This window comes from Heterocephalus glaber, unplaced genomic scaffold (genome assembly GCF_053883595.1).
Source record: "Heterocephalus glaber isolate CG9 unplaced genomic scaffold, H.glaber_assembly_v1.0 deba00000621, whole genome shotgun sequence".
NCBI classification, from domain to species: Eukaryota; Metazoa; Chordata; class Mammalia; order Rodentia; family Bathyergidae; genus Heterocephalus; species Heterocephalus glaber.
Window position 1 is genome coordinate 10,370,952 of NW_028258153.1, and position 18,038 is coordinate 10,388,989.

Genomic DNA, 18,038 nt, shown 5'->3' on the forward strand with positions numbered 1-18,038 from the left:
TAAAACAACTTTGAGAAGCAGGGTGGGCGGGCCGGGCCACCCACTTTCCAGTTCCCCTTCAGTCTCTCTCAGAAGCTGTCTTTCTCGCTACAAATTCTTCCTACTCCTAACCTCTGTCGTTCCTAGAATTCATTACATGAACTCGTATTTTGGATATCTAGCAGGTTTGGGAGTTACATCTATTCCCTCCATATCACCCAGACTGCGCCAAATAATTCTCAGGACCCTGAAGGTAGAATTTCTTGTGGCCTCCTATGAGATGTGGATGGCATAAAAGAGAGGAGACACCAAGAGAAGAAGCCTGCTATTGTGACTCCACAGGGCAACCCAACCTTCGTCTCCCTTTCATTTTTGCTTTTATCCTTTCCTCTCTTTGTTCGGCCCAAGTTCACTCTGCAGAGTAGTTCTTCGTATGACCCTTCACCCATTTTTCAAATAAACTTTTGGCATCTTTTTTCGCTTGTCTTGTCTAATTTTTTGTTCAAAACAAGAAGGACCTGAAATGCTTTTAACTGGCAGCCATTTCGAAAGGAATTACACTCCAACAGTTAAGGTGTTTGGACTTCCCGTGACAGGAGGGATAGCCTTGTCAGGGTGGGAAAGTGACAGCTGGAGAACGTTCGGAGGGGTGGTACAGGCCTTATTAACCAGAGGGCAGAAAAATATCTTTAAGTACTTTTGGGTTTTAGCCAAGGTACTACCAAAATGAGTGTTTTTGTTGGTTTGGTTTGGTACTAGGGCTGGAATGCAGGCCTGGCATAGGCCAGGCAAATTCTCTGTAACTGGGCTACATCTTCAACCCTTTTAAAAAATCTTATTTTGAGAGTCTTGCTAAGTTTCCCAGGCTGGCCTTGAACTTGGAATTCTCAGCCTCCGGAGTAGCTGGGATTACAGGACAGAATTGTTTTGTTTTGTTTGTTGGATACCAGTTAGAAGGCCTAAGGCAACACCCCTGCTTAGGACAGGTGGCTGGGTGCCAGGTGAGATTAGGAAGGTAGGAGAAAATGCAAGGACCTGGTAGTAGACTGGGGCGGGGTCCTTATAAGGTTGACACTTGAAATCTTACCGGTCCGGGTTTAAAAGTGAACTGGAACTTTTAAAAAATGCGTTTTTGCAGATATTTACAACTAGCTAAAATGAGACAGAAACCCTTCCTTGTATTTATCCCACTCTTGACGCCCCACAGCTAGTGCAGGGGACAGAGGGAAAAGTCAACTTTAGGATGAATAAGAGTGGTACCTTCAACGTCATGGGCAAAGATTTTCAAAGTCCAACAGTAGTTAAAACAGCACTCTATAAATGATGCTCAACTAAGTCTCTCTGTTTGCGATTTTCCTTCAGTCAAACTCATCTGAGGAGCACAAGGACCCAACTCGGAAGCGCAAGGACTCAGCGGACTCTGCCCTTCACCCTTAGCTAGGCCCTTCCGCTTTCCCGCCAAGTTCCGGGCGCCAACGCGGCCCCGCCCCCTCCCTTCGGCGCACGCTCGCGGCCCCGCCCCTGGGTCTCGCCCTGGACTTTCAGCGCCTCTGAGCCGCCGACCCCTCCCCCAGGTGTCCCGCTGGCCCAGACGCCGGAACCGCTCGGCCGGGTCGGGTGGGTGCCCGCGCGGTGTCCGACGTTGCCGGAGTCCGCCCGCTTCCCGCCTTCCCAGGAGCCGTCGTCGCGACGGCGGGGCGATGCCAGGCAGCCGGCAGCCGAGGGTGCACTCCGGGAACCTGCCGCGCCCCGCGCCCACCATGGAGCAGCCAGCTGGCGGCGGAGCCTGGGCCCACAGCCGCGCTGCGCTTGTCCGCCTGGAGCAGCTGCTGCGCTGCTCGCGCTGGTGAGCTCGGGCCGGGCGAGGGGTGGCGAGTGTCTCGGGGCCGGGGTCTTCTCTTTCCACACCCCGCCGCCTGCCTTCTGGCCTGCGGGCAGCGGGTACCTGCCCGGCGATCCACCGTTAGCTGTCCCCTCCCCGTCACCACCTTTCCCGCAGCTTTTCCCGCCTCTCGCTTTAAACCAAACTCAAACGGTAGTTCTGGAACTTTGGCTGCGGAGCCGCCTAGGGGCGTGGCCGAGGCGCGCGCCGGCTCCGCCTCCGCGCTCGCCCCCCCGCCGAGAGTGGGGCTCAGGCTTCCGCGTTTCAGCGCAGCTGCCAGGGGTGCGCTGCTCGGCAGCAGGTCGCGGCCGACCTGTGCTGGACTGGCCGACTTGACATTTTCCTGGTATCATCTTTTGGGATTGGAGGGATGAAGTGTTAGAGACCCTTGTTAGGGGTAAATAAAAGATGTCAGGGTGTTGGACACTGCTATTCTGTTTTTCATTTCCTTGTTTTGGTTCAAAGACTGACCAAGGGGAATAGGAATGTGACTCTGTGATGGAGTGCCTGCCTCGCTAGCGTGCGCACAGTCCTGGGTTGGATCCCCAGCACCAAAACAAAACAAAAACCCCAAACCGACTGGTGGCGCATGCCTAATCCCAGCACTCTGGGAGGCTGAGACAGGAGGGTCTTACATTCGAGCCCCAGCCCGGGCAGTTAATAGACTTTGGAAGACACTATCTCACAATAAAAAGGGGTGGGTATGTTTCTTAGCACTGGAGCGCTCCTGGGTGATCCCCAGGACCCCCCCCCCCCGCCCCCTTAAAAAAGATTATCCAGAGCTTCTAGTGCTCCGCCGCTGGGATACATCTGTAGCCTCCTCAGGGTTTTATTCCATTAGAAGATATTATTACTATTATTATTTTGTTACTGGGAATTGAACTCAGTACCTTGGCGCTTGCGAGGCAGGCCGCGGAACCACTGAGCTAAATCCCGGGCCTAGAAGACATTATTATCACGAGTGGTACTTTTTCCTTATTTTCCTGTAGCTTTTCCTTGTATAGAATCCAAGGTTTATAAAATTCAACAGAGACCTTTGTTTTCATTTGTTCTGAAAGCATTTAATGAGCACCTGTTGCATGCACAGCTCAGTGTTTCTGCCTGGAGATCATTCTGGTGGGTTTTATTTTTCTTGTAACTGTCACAATTATATTCCCCTTTTGGACTTGGTTTTGATTTTTTTACCCAATTTTCAACTTGCAGTTCCTACTTTGTTATTCAGCAGCTTTTTCTTTGGAAGGATTTAACTGTCGCCAAGTTACATTACACCAAGTTGCAGTTACATTTTGTTTCACAAAAACTCCCTGTTTGACAAACCAGCATCATTACACTGCTTGGGAAAAGTGATATTTTTGTTAGAATGAGTACATTGTGAGTTGTGTGTATGTTTTTCCAGAGCACATGGATTATCCATCTGAGAATAAAAAAATTAAAATTGGCTCTTCTAGTTTCAGTAACACAATAGTAGTTCACACTTTAGTGGTTCAACAAAAGTTAGACATTCAGATGGTGGCATATTTCTATACAGAAACTGTTTCACTCTGACTATAGTCAGACTGCCTGAGTTGAGGTGCCAGCTTTGATACTGTTGAATGGTTCAAGTCATTCTTTTTGTGTCTCTGTAATTATTAGCTCATTCTCCTGGGTGAACTTATTAATGATAAATTTATTGAGCACCTACAAAGTGCCAGACCCTGTTCTGGCTATAGGGGAATTGTTTGTGAAGAAAGCAGACAGAAAGCCCAGCCTTTATAGAGGTTTTTTTTACACACACACACATTTTTTTTTTGTACCGGGGATCAAACTCAGGTCCTTGTGCTTGTGAGGCAGGCCAGGTGCCACTGAGCTAAATCCCTGGCCCAAGAGTTTATATTCTATGGGAGGGAAAAAATTAAATGAAAGTATACATGTAAATTATTGGTGTGATTGTCATAGAATAAATGATAACTGATAGGTGTCGTAAAAATACAAAAAGATGTGGTCTCTGCTTACTGAATGATTTGGAAGAGACCAGCAAATCTATATAAATAATTTATAGATTATCCTAAAATCTAACAAAGCCAGTTTCACTTTTTAATTACTTCCCAAATGTTTTTTTACCTTCTAAGTGTAGTGAGTTTGATAGTAAGAGCCAAAAGACTTGAGGGTAGACAGGTAAGTAGCCCATACTTTAAATTTATCTCATCTAGGGGCTGGGGATTTAGCTCAGTGGCACCGCACCTGCCTCACAAGGGCAAGGTCCTGAATTCCATCACTGGTACAGCAAAAAAAAAAAAAAAAAAAAATCTCATCTAGAGAAAAGTATTCAGTGCCAGTGTGTTTGTTTTAGTTTATAAACCACTGATGGATGAACTAAATTTTAACCATTTGTTAGAATGTACATTTTTACATTTATGCTTTGCAGGGCACAAATAGTTTTTTGTTTTTTTTTAAATATCCCTTAAAAATATAAAAACTTGTTTGCTTAAGGGCTGTATGCAAAGAGCCTGCTGGATTGATTTGGCCCACAGGCTATAGGTTGCCAAACTTACTTTTAACAGGAAAAATGTCTTAAGTTTAATAATACTTTTGATGTGAAGTTTTATGACAGGATTTAATATGTAGAAATGCTTTTGCTCTCATCTCATTGTCTTTGCAAGTTTGGCATTACCTGTAGTGAATAAAGCATGGCCAGTTGCACCTTTTATTTACCCCAAAAGAAAAATACATTCTTTCTCAACTCTGCTTTGCCCTCATAATTACCTGACATCTTTGCTGGAAAGAGACAGTTTAGTAAGGTCTGCTTCTTGCTTGCTTCCCACCAGTTAAAGTAGTGTCATATTACTTGAAATTTTGTCAGTACATCCTTTTACAGAGTTTGAAAGTTCTACCCAGTGGGCTAGTGATTACCCCGATTACCCTCACATTCAGCTCGCAGCTGTCATCTATCTGGTATTCCCAGCTGTCACCTGTCTTGTGTAGCACATTGGATCTGTTTTGCAGCAAGCGTTCCTTGCTGGCAAGGGTAGGTTGGCTACAATACAGGGCATCCTTTCTTGACCTTTAATATGACTATGGCTTCAAGGTGAAGCTGATGAAAGTGTTCAAAAGGCCAGATATGACATTTGTGTTAGGGCCAAGCCTTACAACCAGATAGAAAGAAGCTATTTAAAGATTTGGAAAAATTAGGCCGGAAGACCTTACTATTTGAGAGGTTGGCAGAAAGCACAGTAATAATGTATTTCTAAAGGAAGCAGGAAATGATAATAGGAGCAGCCCTATAAAAGCCCTGGGTGTCATATGATAATGGTTTGTGAATTAAAATAGTTAGGAACCTCTTGGATTCTTTTTGGGTGGGGGCATCTGTGACAACTGTATTTTGGGCTTTTAAAATCACTTTTAGTAAAAGTAAACCTTAGAACTTTTAGAGTACTTGAACCACACTACACCACACCCACCACCACACCCTGGTTCTTTGAGGCAGCACAGTTTAGAGATTAAGAATGGATGCTGGAATCAGACTCCCAGCTTCACATCCTGGATCATTGATTTGGGGCATGTTGTCTGATCTCTGCGTGCTTCCTTTATCTGCAAAGTGACCTAGTCGGAGCTTCTGCATTGCTAGGTTGTTATAATTAAATGAGTTTTTTAAACAAGATTCTTAGAGTCTTGCCTGTTACCTAGTAAATGCTAGTTAATGTTTGTAAAATAAAGGATGGCCAAGAGTGGTGGTGCACGCCTATAATCCCAGTGCTCAGAGGCTGAAGCAGGAGGATTGCTGTGAGTTCAAGGCCAACCTGAGCTGCTAAGCCAGACCCTGTCTCAAAAAAAAAGGGATGGTTTTCCTGACCCCAGCATTCAGCTTTTGCTATTCTTGCAGGAGCTTTCAATGTCAAAAGCATTGTTATAGGCCAGTGGTCCTCACATGGTGTGATTGCTCCCTTTGGTTTGCTATGGCACTGATTATTCATTAGGACAAGAAACAGCTGAGGCTGTGTATTAGTGGTGCTGCGGTGCACTTTTCACCTTAAAGAGTGTATGCTTAAAGGGCAAAATGTGTATATCATTTCAGGGTGAATTTTGGAGAAAGCCAGGGTGGGTATGGAGAAGAGAACTTGGGTGGGTCCAGGGAGGAAAACTTTATGGGATTTTGAGTTGGGCTTTAAAGTACAGATAGATTTTATAAATGGAACCATTGCTAATAGTGTGGAGGGATTATTGCAAATGGTGTTACCTTAATGTGCCTCAGTAAGGAATTGTAGGATAAGCAAGGAATGGGTCAGGTGGACGGAGTTAAGACAGGGTCAGGTTGCTTAGTGGTTAGTAGCCTAAAGTTCAGATGGCTCACATAGTTAACTTCCTAAAAAGAGCAATTAATGTATCTTTCTTGTGTTCTGTGTTCATATCTATAAATGAAAAGAAGAGATTAGTTGGCTTTTAAAGCTTCTTCCAGTTTGCAGATTTCATATTAGTGCCCACTGGATGTAAAACTTTTTATCAAAGTTTAGCATACATACAGAAAAGTTGATGTTCAGCCTTCATCATATCCTCCAAATTAACCTATTTGTGGGGTTTGTTTATATAGTATTTTGAGTGATGTGTCTTTCAGTTATACTATAGTTGTACAGGTTCACATTTTTACAGACACATAGTTTGTTAAATTAATGTATGAAAAAATTTAGGCTAGGTTGGGTCACATTTGCAAAGTGGTGATACCAAAATGGCCTAGTTAGTTCACAAGAATTGCCAGGAATCCTGGGGTTAATTACCTGTACTGAATAGTAACTTAAGTTCTCAGGGCAGATGTAGATGTAGGTCTTATAGGAGTTAGAGTAAAACCACCATACACATAGTCCCCTTGTGGGAATTAATAGTACAGGCTGGTTACATAGGTATTATACAAGGTGATGACTGCTGGAGAGAAACTTGCCAGGTGCATGGAACACTTACATTTATTTAATTTAAGCCAGTTAACTAATTTATTATTTTGAGACAGGGTCTTGGTGTGTTTCCCAAACTAATTTTAAGATCTTGCACTCAAGTAATCCTCCTGCCTCAGCCTCCTGAGTGCTGGGATTATGGGTGCTATCATCCTTGCTTAGAGCATCCTTTATACTGTCCACTACCATTTAGGAAATGGCCTTACAGAGGAGAGATTTTAAGATGGCAGTGGAAACTGGAGAGCGACCCGCGTGTACATGGTAATTGAAGGCATGTTTCTGGAGGTGAGGGGAAGAGTAGAATGCCAAGATGTGAATATTGGTACTGAACATTTCATTGTCAGATGGAAGAGGTGAAGCTTTGAAGGATGGGAAGATCAGTTACTTAGATACTGTTTCACATTGGAGGAAAAGGGACAGAAGACAGAATGACCCACACTTTTTGAGTCAGATACACATGACAGTCTCTGTGGCTTATCTAATAGTTTTTCCTATAGGAGGGACTATTAGTCATTAATAGAGTTCTACTGCCCGCTTTACTATTGGGATATTCAACATTTACTGATTCAGGGCCATTAGAAACAATTTAAAAATTTTCCCATGTGATTTACTTGAATCTGGCTTACAGAATAACTGTACAGAACAAGATGCCTCTATGTCATCTGTTCACTTTGTTTATTAAGTACCGTATCTTTAATTTCCTAAAGATAAACATAACAAATTGTTTAATTGACTTGGAGAACCTGTACATTTTCTTGTTAAACATATTGGTCCACAACTTAAAAACCCCTTGAGGATTCTGTAAATTATAAAAATACTGGAGTGGTTGTCTTTACTGATAATAAAGAGCAGATGATGGCTCATGGGAGCTTTGTAATTTAAGATTATCAATTTCTCATGTGCCCTTTAAGAAATTCTCTGTGTTTATATAGGTATTGTAGTCTCAGATAAGAGGGTACTGTACATCAAATAGATGTATCATGGCTTATTTAGCTTTTTCCTTACTTACAAAAATTTAGGGTTTTTTCTCTGTCTTGCTGTAACAAGCAATGGTGGAGTGAATATCTTTGTCGAGTGCCTTTTAACAATTTTTAAAATTTAAAATTACAGATGAACTTAACTGACAAAAATCAGCAGGACAGAGACTGTAGTGAATATGTTTGCCTCATTCCTCATCACCCTTAAAGCCTGTATTCTAGACAGAACACATCTTTTAAAGATAAGCTTTCTTAACTATTACCTTTTAACTTGCTCTATAGAAGATGACGGGATATAAAATTGGTAGTACAAAATGGCTTTCCAAACCACCCAAAAGGTTTATAGCCTGGAAGGGATAAAAAGGAAAGGTGGGCTTGTGGTTCCCTGTCTTCGCCTGCTACACCTTGTATTGTTTTTCCTCTTTGATGTCCTTCTGCCATGCCACCCTGCCTTAAAGCCAGCCAACTGTGGATTTAAACCTCTACACACGTGAGCTGAAGTAAACTTTTCCCTCTTTAACTTTGAATGTTGAGTATTTTCCCTCAGCAATGAGATCTAGACACCTAGATATCTTTAGTTTTGAAGTTTCATTGTTTGCAAGTATCTAGTATACCTGAAACATAAATTGCTGACGGGGGAATAGTTGTGTAAAAAGTTGGGTGCATTTAAAATTTTGATTGACATCACTTATTTGTAAGAAAAATTCTTTTATTCATGGGAATCTTCTCAGCTACGCTGTCTCTGTTCTCAGAAAATACGGCTTTGGGCAGCTTCAGCCCAGCTTAGTGCCACCTCAGCGTAGTTTTTTCTTCTTGGAGCTCTTCCATTGTATGTTATTTTATTTTATTTTATTTTTTATTAGTACATGTTTACAGTTCATAATGATTACATTCATGTGTATAACACATTTTAGAGAAGAATTTAAGGTTTAAGATGTGTATTATATGTCTTTTAAAGTTGGCACTGTTGTGTTGCGCTCCTCTCCCTGCCCTCCATGTGAGCTTGTTGCAGATCATACATGTACTTCTCATTCACGTTTCCCATGTCTTCTCTCATCTGTTACCCACCTCAAAAAATATAGCCTAGTTCACTAATTGGAGTAATTAGTTCTACTGATCAGTTATTCATAGATACTAAGTCACTGCTAATTACATGACAGCATTTGATTGCTAGGGTAGAAGTAGGAGGTTAGGTTTGCTAGGTGAAATAATGAAAAAAATGATAGGAGCAGCATGAGCATTACAAAAGAGATTTTTTTTAACAAAAGAAATCATTTTAATTGCCAGAAATCACAAATCATATTTTTATCACTATATTCTGTATAATGTGGTAGAAAAACCAGATACTGTGAGTTTTTAAAAAGTAATGGCTTTTATAATGTCAGTGCACAGCATTTTCAGTATGTTGGGAATATTGTGGCTCAGTACTCTGTGCTCTTTCTGAAAGCTCAATTTGACTTTAATGTTTGTATTTATTAAAGTGTGCAGTGTGATCCTTTTGATCATTCAAGAAATGTGGAGAACTGTTTTTATTGATAGGTGGTATGTGTGCAGAGGTAATTGGATAATAGTGATGTAAATACCTAAAGGTCCTAGGGTTAGTACAGGAAACCAAGCACAGAAAATGTTCATCTTTTAAAAGCCTTCTCTTACTGCAGTATGTACACTGAGTTTAATGACTTGATGTATGTTTATTAGGAAGTACTGATACCTTCCTAAGACTATCAACGGTTGTAAGATTGTAAGTGTTTTCATGGACAACATTGGGAATATTTTGTTTCTCTTTTTTCTTCAGTCAGTGAATCATCCTTAGTTTTTGGACTGCTACCTTAATGATTTTGTAAACAAGGCAGTCCTTGTTTACACCTCTTATCTTGTTGACACCCTTGCCTTCACTCTAAGAAATGTTCGCATTTGAACAATATTGTGACCATTCTCATTGTAGGTCACATTTTGAGATTTATGATCTTCACTTTAAATTGCTCAGTGAAGATGTGCCTTAGCAGTTAAAAGAAGCCAGCAGTTAATTTTGTCACTAAGCAGTTTAGAGATACTTGAATAAAGTTGTCCTTTCCTTTTTGTAACTTCACAGCAAATACGTTATAAAAAGTGTTATAACTTGTACTGAGATTCATAGTTGCTATTTGGATTCAGCAGTTACATTATGAGAGTGTTTTACCAGGGGAATAACAGCCTTTTAAATGAATATATCATTAATATTTCCAGCTTTGAGAAGGAGAGAAGTATGGTTGTGTACATATTTGGATTTATGAAATGATGAGCGTGAAATGTTTATCTAACAATGACCTAAATTTGACTATTTTCCTTTCATCATTCAGTACTAATATTCTGAGGGAGCCTGTGTGCTTAGGAGGGTGTGAGCACATCTTTTGTAGGTAAGTAATTATGTCTTGATGTATAAAGTGTAACTGCATTTCTTACTAGATAGCAATCATGTGAGGATGTTGATAATAGTATTTCATGTTTGTGTATCTTTCATAGCCTGTAACATACTGTACATTATCTCATTTGGATCCTTATTATTGCCTTAGTTTATAAATAAGAAAAAAATCTCAAGGTAACTTGTCCAAAGTTACAAAGCTTAGTTAAATACCTTTCCTAAATTTGAGGGGGGATTAATGACTTACATAATCCAAATGTATCTTTTTAAAAAGAATCTTCCAGTTTTGAATCTAGATTTTTAAAATTATGAAAGTCTAGTTCTTAGAGTTACTAGTTTCCTAATGCTACCATAGCCGAGTATCAAGGACTGGGTGGTTTAGAACAACAGATACTGTCTTACACTTCCCAAGGCTACAAGTTTAAGGTCGGGTATTGGCAGGGTTTGTTCCTTCTGAAGTCTGAGAGGGAGAATCTGTTCTGTGCCTCTACATAGCTTCTCATGAGTTGCTGGCAATCTCAGCCATTCCTTGGCTTATAGATATATTATCCCTGTCTTTACCTTTGGGTTCATGTGGCATCTTCCTGTGTGCATATTTCTTTCTCTGTCCAAATTTCCATTTTTTATAAGAACACTAGTTCCTGTTAAATAACGGTTCATCTCGTTTTAACTTGATCATCTACAAAGATCCCATTTTCAAATTAAGTCACATTCAGAGTATTGAGTAGCTGACATCAACATATTTTGGGAGGACATAGATTTTAATATTGACAGTATTGGGGTATTTTGAAGTTATGATTTGCCCTCTGCATCTACAATCTCTGTGCCCTGCACTTAACCAACCATGGATCAAAATATTTAAAAATTACATCTGTATGGAACATGGACAGACTTTTCTTGGTATTATTCCCTAAATAACACAGTATAAATGTTTACATTGTATTGGGTATTACAAGTAATCTAGAGATGAGTTAAAGTATATGAGAGAATGTATGTAGGTTATATTCAAATACTGTATCATTTTGTTTAAGGGACTTGAACAGCCATAGATTATGGTGTCCATGGGGTGTAGGGAGATGGGAAAGTCTTAGAACCAATCCCTTGTGGATACTGAGGGATGACTATTTTATATCAATCCCTGATAAAAATAATCTCTGTGGTCTCTTTAAGATATAGTTCATTTAAGGCATGTAGTAGAGATATCAAACTTTGTGATCTCAGACCCCCCTTTTATTTTGGTGGTATAGAGCTTGAACCCAAGGCCTTTGCAGTGAGATCCATCCATAGCCATTCTTTATTTATTTGGAAGAATATTCTCACTAAATTGCCTAAACTGAGCTTAAATTTGTCATCCTCTTGTCTCAGTCTCCCAGAGTGCTAGGATTATAGACATACAGTATCATGCCCAGCTCTCAAGCCATTTTATACTCATCGGAATTGAGGACCATAAAGTGCTGTGTGTGTAAGCATGCAAGTTCTTGCACACGCATTTACCATATAAAACTGAAATTTCTTTAGCCTTCCAGAGTGCTGGGATTACAAGGATGATTACAAGCTGGGTATTGCTTCTTTAATACTACACCAGTACTTGAGAAGTGCTAATTTTTTAGGTTAATTGCAGTGTGGAATCTGAGTATATCAGTAAATTTTATATTGTTATATTAAAATCATTGGTTTATACACTACTTTGAATTGATCTTTGAATTGAGCATGCTTGTATGATACCATACATTGACCTTTTGGAAATTTTAACTGAATGGGTTATGTAGCTCTGCTGAGAAATTATATATTTTTCCAGAATTCTGAACTAATATCTATATAATAGGGGTTCGTTTGGTTTTTTTGGTACTGGGGATCTAACTCAGGACCTCACGTTTGCAAGGCAGGCGGCAGCAACACTGAGCTAAATCCCCAGCCCAGGTTTTGTTGTTTTGAGACAAGGTCTCTCTCTATGAGGCCCAGGCTGCCTTTGAACTTGAGACCATTGTCCTGCCTCAGCCTCCCAAGTTCTGGGATTATAGTCATGCACTATCATGCTTGACCCACTGTATAATAATTTGAGGATAGTTATAAAATAGAATATGGATTGAGCATTCCTAATCCAATAATCTGAAATCCAAAATGCTCTGAAATATGAGACAAAGTTTTTTGAGTACTGACTTGGTGCTGAAAAAGTTTCAGTATTTAGAAACTTTCAGATTTTCAAATTAGGCTCACCTGGTAAAGTATATGCAAATATTCCCAATCCAAAAAGCTCCAAAGTGAAACATTTCTTGTAGGGGATACTCAGCTTGTATGTAAAGCAGACCTAAGTAGTAGTGCAGTGTTGAATAGGTGATTTAACTAACTGGATCTCATTTTCTTCTTCTGAAAATGAGCTGGTGGTTTTCAAGGAATGGATTTCAGATTGTATTTCACTGGTATTCCTTAAATAAGTAATGAACAAGAATTAATTTAAATTGCCTGAGTAATTAGTTTTTATATTTTTTGGTGTGTTGGAATTCCAAGTTAGAGTTCTGTTTTGTTTTGTTCTGTTTGGAGATAGGGTCTCACTTTCTTATCCAGTCTGATCTTGATCTCTTGACTTACATGTTCCTCCTGCCTCACTCAGCCTTCTGAGTAGCTGGAACTATACTCAACATGCCTGACACAAGTTTCAGTGTTCTTTACTATAAGCAGAGACACTCATAGAAGTTCCTTTGCTAAAGAAATTGAACATTTATTGAACTTAATGATCTCAAAGATGTCTCCCAACTCTAGTATTCATTTGCACTTTTTTCTGCATTACTTTGTGTCAGGAATCATGCTAAGAGCCAAGGATACAAAAAGTAGAAATGCCACAGGTTTTGTTTAGGATAGTTCATATAATAAGAATTTTCTGTGCCTACAAATGAATACTTGGAATGAATTAGTTGGGGGAGATGTAGCTTTTACAATTGCTGTGTTCCTCATTCCCATTAGCAACCATCTCTTGAGGATAAGGATGGAGTAGATTTAACAGGATTTTGTTCTGGAATTCAAACGTGTTTCAGGGAAGATTGTGGACTCCCTCCTTGAGAGAGAGAGAGAGAGAGAGAGAGAGAGAGAGAGAGAGAGAGAGAGAGAGAGAGAGAGAATTTGCAAAGTATTTGTAACTATAAATGTTAGGAAAACCTTCTATCCTAACTATGAGACTATAACACTTAGAAAGCCTGAAGTAACTTAGTCTATAGATTATAAACCTGTGTGACTCAAAGATCTTATCTCAAAAACTACTTTAAAACCTTTACACACTAGTCCAAAAACAAAACAAAAGGTACTTTCTTGCTCTCTGCAATGATTTTAAGTATTTCCATGAAATGGAATATTAAGACTAGGAGAGAGGAGGTTAGGATTGCATAGTTACAGTGCATTAGATACTATATCTGTTTACATCTTTCTCTGTACCCTAACTTTTTAGATGGTATGGGTTTGTTTGCAAGAAAAAATTATGCAAACTAATGTCAAGCTAAGTCAAGCCTCAAAGTAGTTTCGTAGCAAATCACGTCAATTTTATATTTAGATTTTATGTGTTTTCATACTTTGTAATCATACTGTTTTAAGTGTTTCACAATTTACCATTATATGTTGGAACAACCTCTACTTTATTTGTTCTTGTTCAGACTATTTATTGCGTAGTTTTTGAAATTCAAATTCTGCTGAATGTATGTGTGTGTGTGTTTTTAAGTGATTGTGTAAGTGACTGCATTGGAACCAGATGTCCAGTATGTTCCACCCCAGCCTGGATCCTAGACGTCAGGATAAACAGACAATTGGACAGCATGATTCAGCTTTATAGTAAGCTTCGAAATTTGCTACACAACGATAAGTTTTCAGGTAAGAAATATTCTTGTCTCTTACTAAATAGTTGATTAATTCATATTGATCACACAAAGAATATAAAAGATCTATCAGCAGTTCTAAGATTTATAGTTTTATTGTTGTTGCTGCTGTTGTTTGACTCAATTTGAGAAGTGACAGGAAATAGAGTTCTCTATTTCATAGACGAGAAACCAAGATTCCGAGCAGTTAAGTGATCTTGCCTAGTCACATTTGTAGTCTGTACCAGAAGCATGAGAAATAGATCTCGTTTCTTTTTTCTTCCTTTCTTTTGAGACAAGCCTGGCATTGAACTCACTGTTTAACCCAGGCTGGCCTCAAACTCATGGTGACCTTCCTGCCTCAGCACAAGTGTAGAAGGCCTTTTTTTGATTGTTAGTCCAGAAACTTTTTCACTACTTTATACTGACTGCTTTTTATAGTTATTCTGATTTCTGTAGAGTATATATGGAATAATGATTTTGTCCTTAAAAGTGCTTAACTCACTTAAATACACTTTTGCAAGATAGAATATAACATTCTTCCCATGGATCACTTTTTTAGACTGAATTAATTAGATGAGCACATTTTGAAAGAGTAAAAAATCTAGTATTCATTTTCTTTTCTATATGAATGGGAGTTAATGTTTTTCAAATTGTTCTTGGACTCTGTATTAACTATGTATCTACCTATTGTGCTTTCTGCTTAGAATTAATTAACTGTGAAAAGAAAGTGAAGTGTTTTGAATTTTTATAACTGGATATTGGAATTTTCTTTTTATTGACCAGATCATGCCATTTTAGCCTGCTTATGGGAGACCCTTTTCTTGCTTGGCAAGATGCCATGAATGATTAATAATACTAACATAAAATTGTTGGATTTCTGTTTCTAAATCTTTTGTTCTTTGAATTCTGAAATGATGTATTACTGTCAATTACTACAGATAAAGTGGATTAAACAAACATTAAATATTTTAAGTCTTATGGAACACAGGACCCTATTTTTAAGAGGAATTTAAAGTGCAGTCTGCCTATGAAAAGTTTCCATCTGCTTAACTGGATCATTATATTAGACTCTATTTTTAAAATGATAGTGTTAAAGTTTACTTATTTTTGGATGTAGTTATACGCACCTTTTAAAAGTATTTTTCAAAATATAATATTGTGGTTATAAACCTCTTACGAACACAATGAAGGAAAGTTTTTTCAGTGTGTTTTCTAGTTGAAAAGATTGGTTAGTAATCTGGCTCCCCTCGCCCCACATGGGTCTGTGGATTAATTTGGGGTTTCTCAATCAAGAGTCATTGCATCTTTGACAGTGTTTCGAGTTGTGCACAGGGCAGGATCAGTGAGCCCATGAGTTAATTGTACGATATGAGCAGTGTTCGTGTCTGTGTGACAGTGGCTTTCATCACATTTGTTTTTTGGTATTGAACTCAGGTCCTTGCGCTTGCGCAGCAGGCAGCAAAACCACTGAGCTAAATCCCTGGCCCTTTCATCACATTTTTAAGGGAGTGTAATTTGCTAGGCTTACAGCCATGCATTGAAATTTGGGGTCCTACTGTGAGATTCTCATATTTTGATTTGACTTTTCTCTAGTTACTGTGTAATACAAACTGGGTGGCTTACACAAAAGGCTAAAAGTCTGAGATCTAGATGTGTATATGATTGGTTCCATCCCCTCTGAGATCTGTGAGGAAGAATCTATTCTAGCCCCATTTGGTGGTTGGCTTGTAATTCAGCTGTCTTCCTGTTCACATGATGATCTCCTTGTACAAGTGTTTGTACCAATTTACCTTTTTTATAAAGTCCCCAGTAATAACGTACAGTGCATCCCCTCAAGTTACAACCATCCTGACTTAGGAGCAACTTGGTTTAATTAGGTTAATGGAAGATTTATCTGCCTCTTGTTATCTGTAGCGTGTGCCCAGGTAAACATCCAGATCTCAGCTATATTGACTTAACAGCCAACTTGAGTTACAGCCAGCTCTCAGGAACCATCGAGTTTGTAAGTCAAGAGTCCACTGTACTAGGGGTCCGCTCCCTTCCTCTACGCACATCATCTTAATTACGTCTGCAATGACCCTGTTTTCAAATAAGGTCACATTTTGAAGTAGTAGGGGTGAGGGCCTCAATGTATAGATTTAGGGAACAAGAGGAGAGACACAATTTAATGCCTAACAAGTAACGTGACATTTTCAATGATGAAAAACTAAAGGTAGAGTAACCTTTACAGGTTAACTGCCATCAATTGTGGCCTGCTGGGTGCCTTGGAGTACAAGGAAGAATAAGATAGACTCTTTTATCAAAAATGGTGCTGTAGTAAGTGATGTTTGAATCATTAATATAGTTTTCATGTAAATACCTTAATATTTCATCATTGAGGAAGATATTTAGCAGAGTGGAGTTTAGAACAAGTTTCTGGGTGGGCCTCTTAGAATACTGTCTTATCTAAGTAGAGGTGAAGTTGGATGAAAGATTTATAGTAATTCATTAATTACCAATTCATCATTTTCCAAAGGGCATTTTGTGTTCATTTTTATTATAATGAGTAAATGGAGGGCCTTCAATTTTATGCCAGCACCACAAAAAGAAAGAAAACAAAAAAGAATAATAACCATTTTAGTACTTACTAGACTATCAGTACTGCCTTCAGCATTATTCCCCCCTTCCCCTCCTGGGACTGAACCTAGGGTCTTGCACTTGCTAGGCAAGCAAACACTCCACCACTAGCTAAGTCCCCAGCCACTCAACATTACTTATTTTAAGATGAATTAGAATTTTAGATAACACATAATTACAATTATAGGAGCTACAGAAGCATCTTTATCATCCCCTTAATCTGTATCTTAAGACATTGAGGACCAAGGTTACACAGGTCAGTTCTGTTGTAATTTTCTTACTTTTTTTTTTTTTTCTCATTTAGAACATATTTTTGAATTGGATAAAGTTGGCAGTGCTGGGACTAATTTATATCCTAGAGACTACACTGAATTAAAATAATTTTAAAGCAGATTTTCAGATTTTGGTTTATATAATTCATTTTATAATTGTAACATCCTTCTTTGCTACCCTGAAAAGAAATGATAATAAATGTAAAGTATGAATACACTGATATATATCTACCGAGATACACTCAGTTCCATGGTAAAAAGCTTTTTCTACTTTAATGTAAATTGTATTGCAGTCAACTTTTTCTCTCACAGTCCTTCCAAAACAAGCCTTGAAGGGTATATAGAATTTCTTTTTCTGAAGCATTTTCCTTTTTTTGAACTCAAGGAGTGCTGAGCTAAGGTCCCTCCTGCCCCTGTGGTTTATTTTTGTTTCGTTTTATTTATTCATTTTTTAAGACAGGCTCTCCTCTGTAGTCAAGGCAGCCTAGAACTCACTGTGTGGCCCAGGCTGGTCATGAACCTGTGATCTTCTTGCCTCAGTTTAGGGGTAGCTGGAATTGCAGGCAAGTGTCACCACACCTAGCCGCCCCTTTTATAGTTTGTCTGTTAGTACATTTGACATGGTGCCTTTGTGTTAGTTCATCTGTTAAGCATTTCCGAAACTAGAGTAGTGTAAGTTACACATATATATTAAATGGTAGATGCAGTTAATAATTGGCAACAAGTGATGGTTGGACCTTTTGTAATGAGGAGATTAGAAAGTGACCTCATTGTAAGGGTGTTTGATTAAGTGATTTCTAAGGTCTATCTCCAAAATTGTATCTCTGTTAAATGATCACCTGTTGAAGATGATGAATTAAATGGAATGGTTGAGCATCTTTCATATTTTCTTTATCTTTTAAAAACGCTTATAGTTCATAATTTATCTTTCAAATGAACCTTGTTACTTGCATTTATTATAAAATATATAATTACTGTAATTAAGGTGGATAATTAAGAACTTGTCAAATCATGGAGATAGTGTATATGTTATAGTGGAGATAAAAGCCTGACTTACAGTAACACTTCCTAAAATGAGCTCCTAAATACTTTGATTTTTCTTGGTTCAGTGTACTTAAAGAGGAGAGATTGTCAGATTTTTTTCTAATGG

At 38.9% G+C, this 18,038-nt stretch overlaps 1 protein-coding gene across 1 annotated transcript in view; it reads left to right on the forward strand.

Annotated features, from left to right (window-relative positions):
- The first annotated feature begins 1,485 nt into the window (after positions 1-1,485).
- Bard1 (BRCA1 associated RING domain 1) overlaps positions 1,486-18,038 on the forward strand; it is a 64,984-nt gene continuing 48,431 nt past the window's right edge. The window contains exons 1-3 of the mRNA XM_004851102.4: positions 1,486-1,825; positions 10,097-10,153; positions 13,865-14,013. Of these exons, the coding sequence (XP_004851159.2) occupies positions 1,680-1,825; positions 10,097-10,153; positions 13,865-14,013 (352 nt within the window). The 5' untranslated portion in view covers positions 1,486-1,679. The remainder of the gene's footprint in view (positions 1,826-10,096; positions 10,154-13,864; positions 14,014-18,038) is intronic.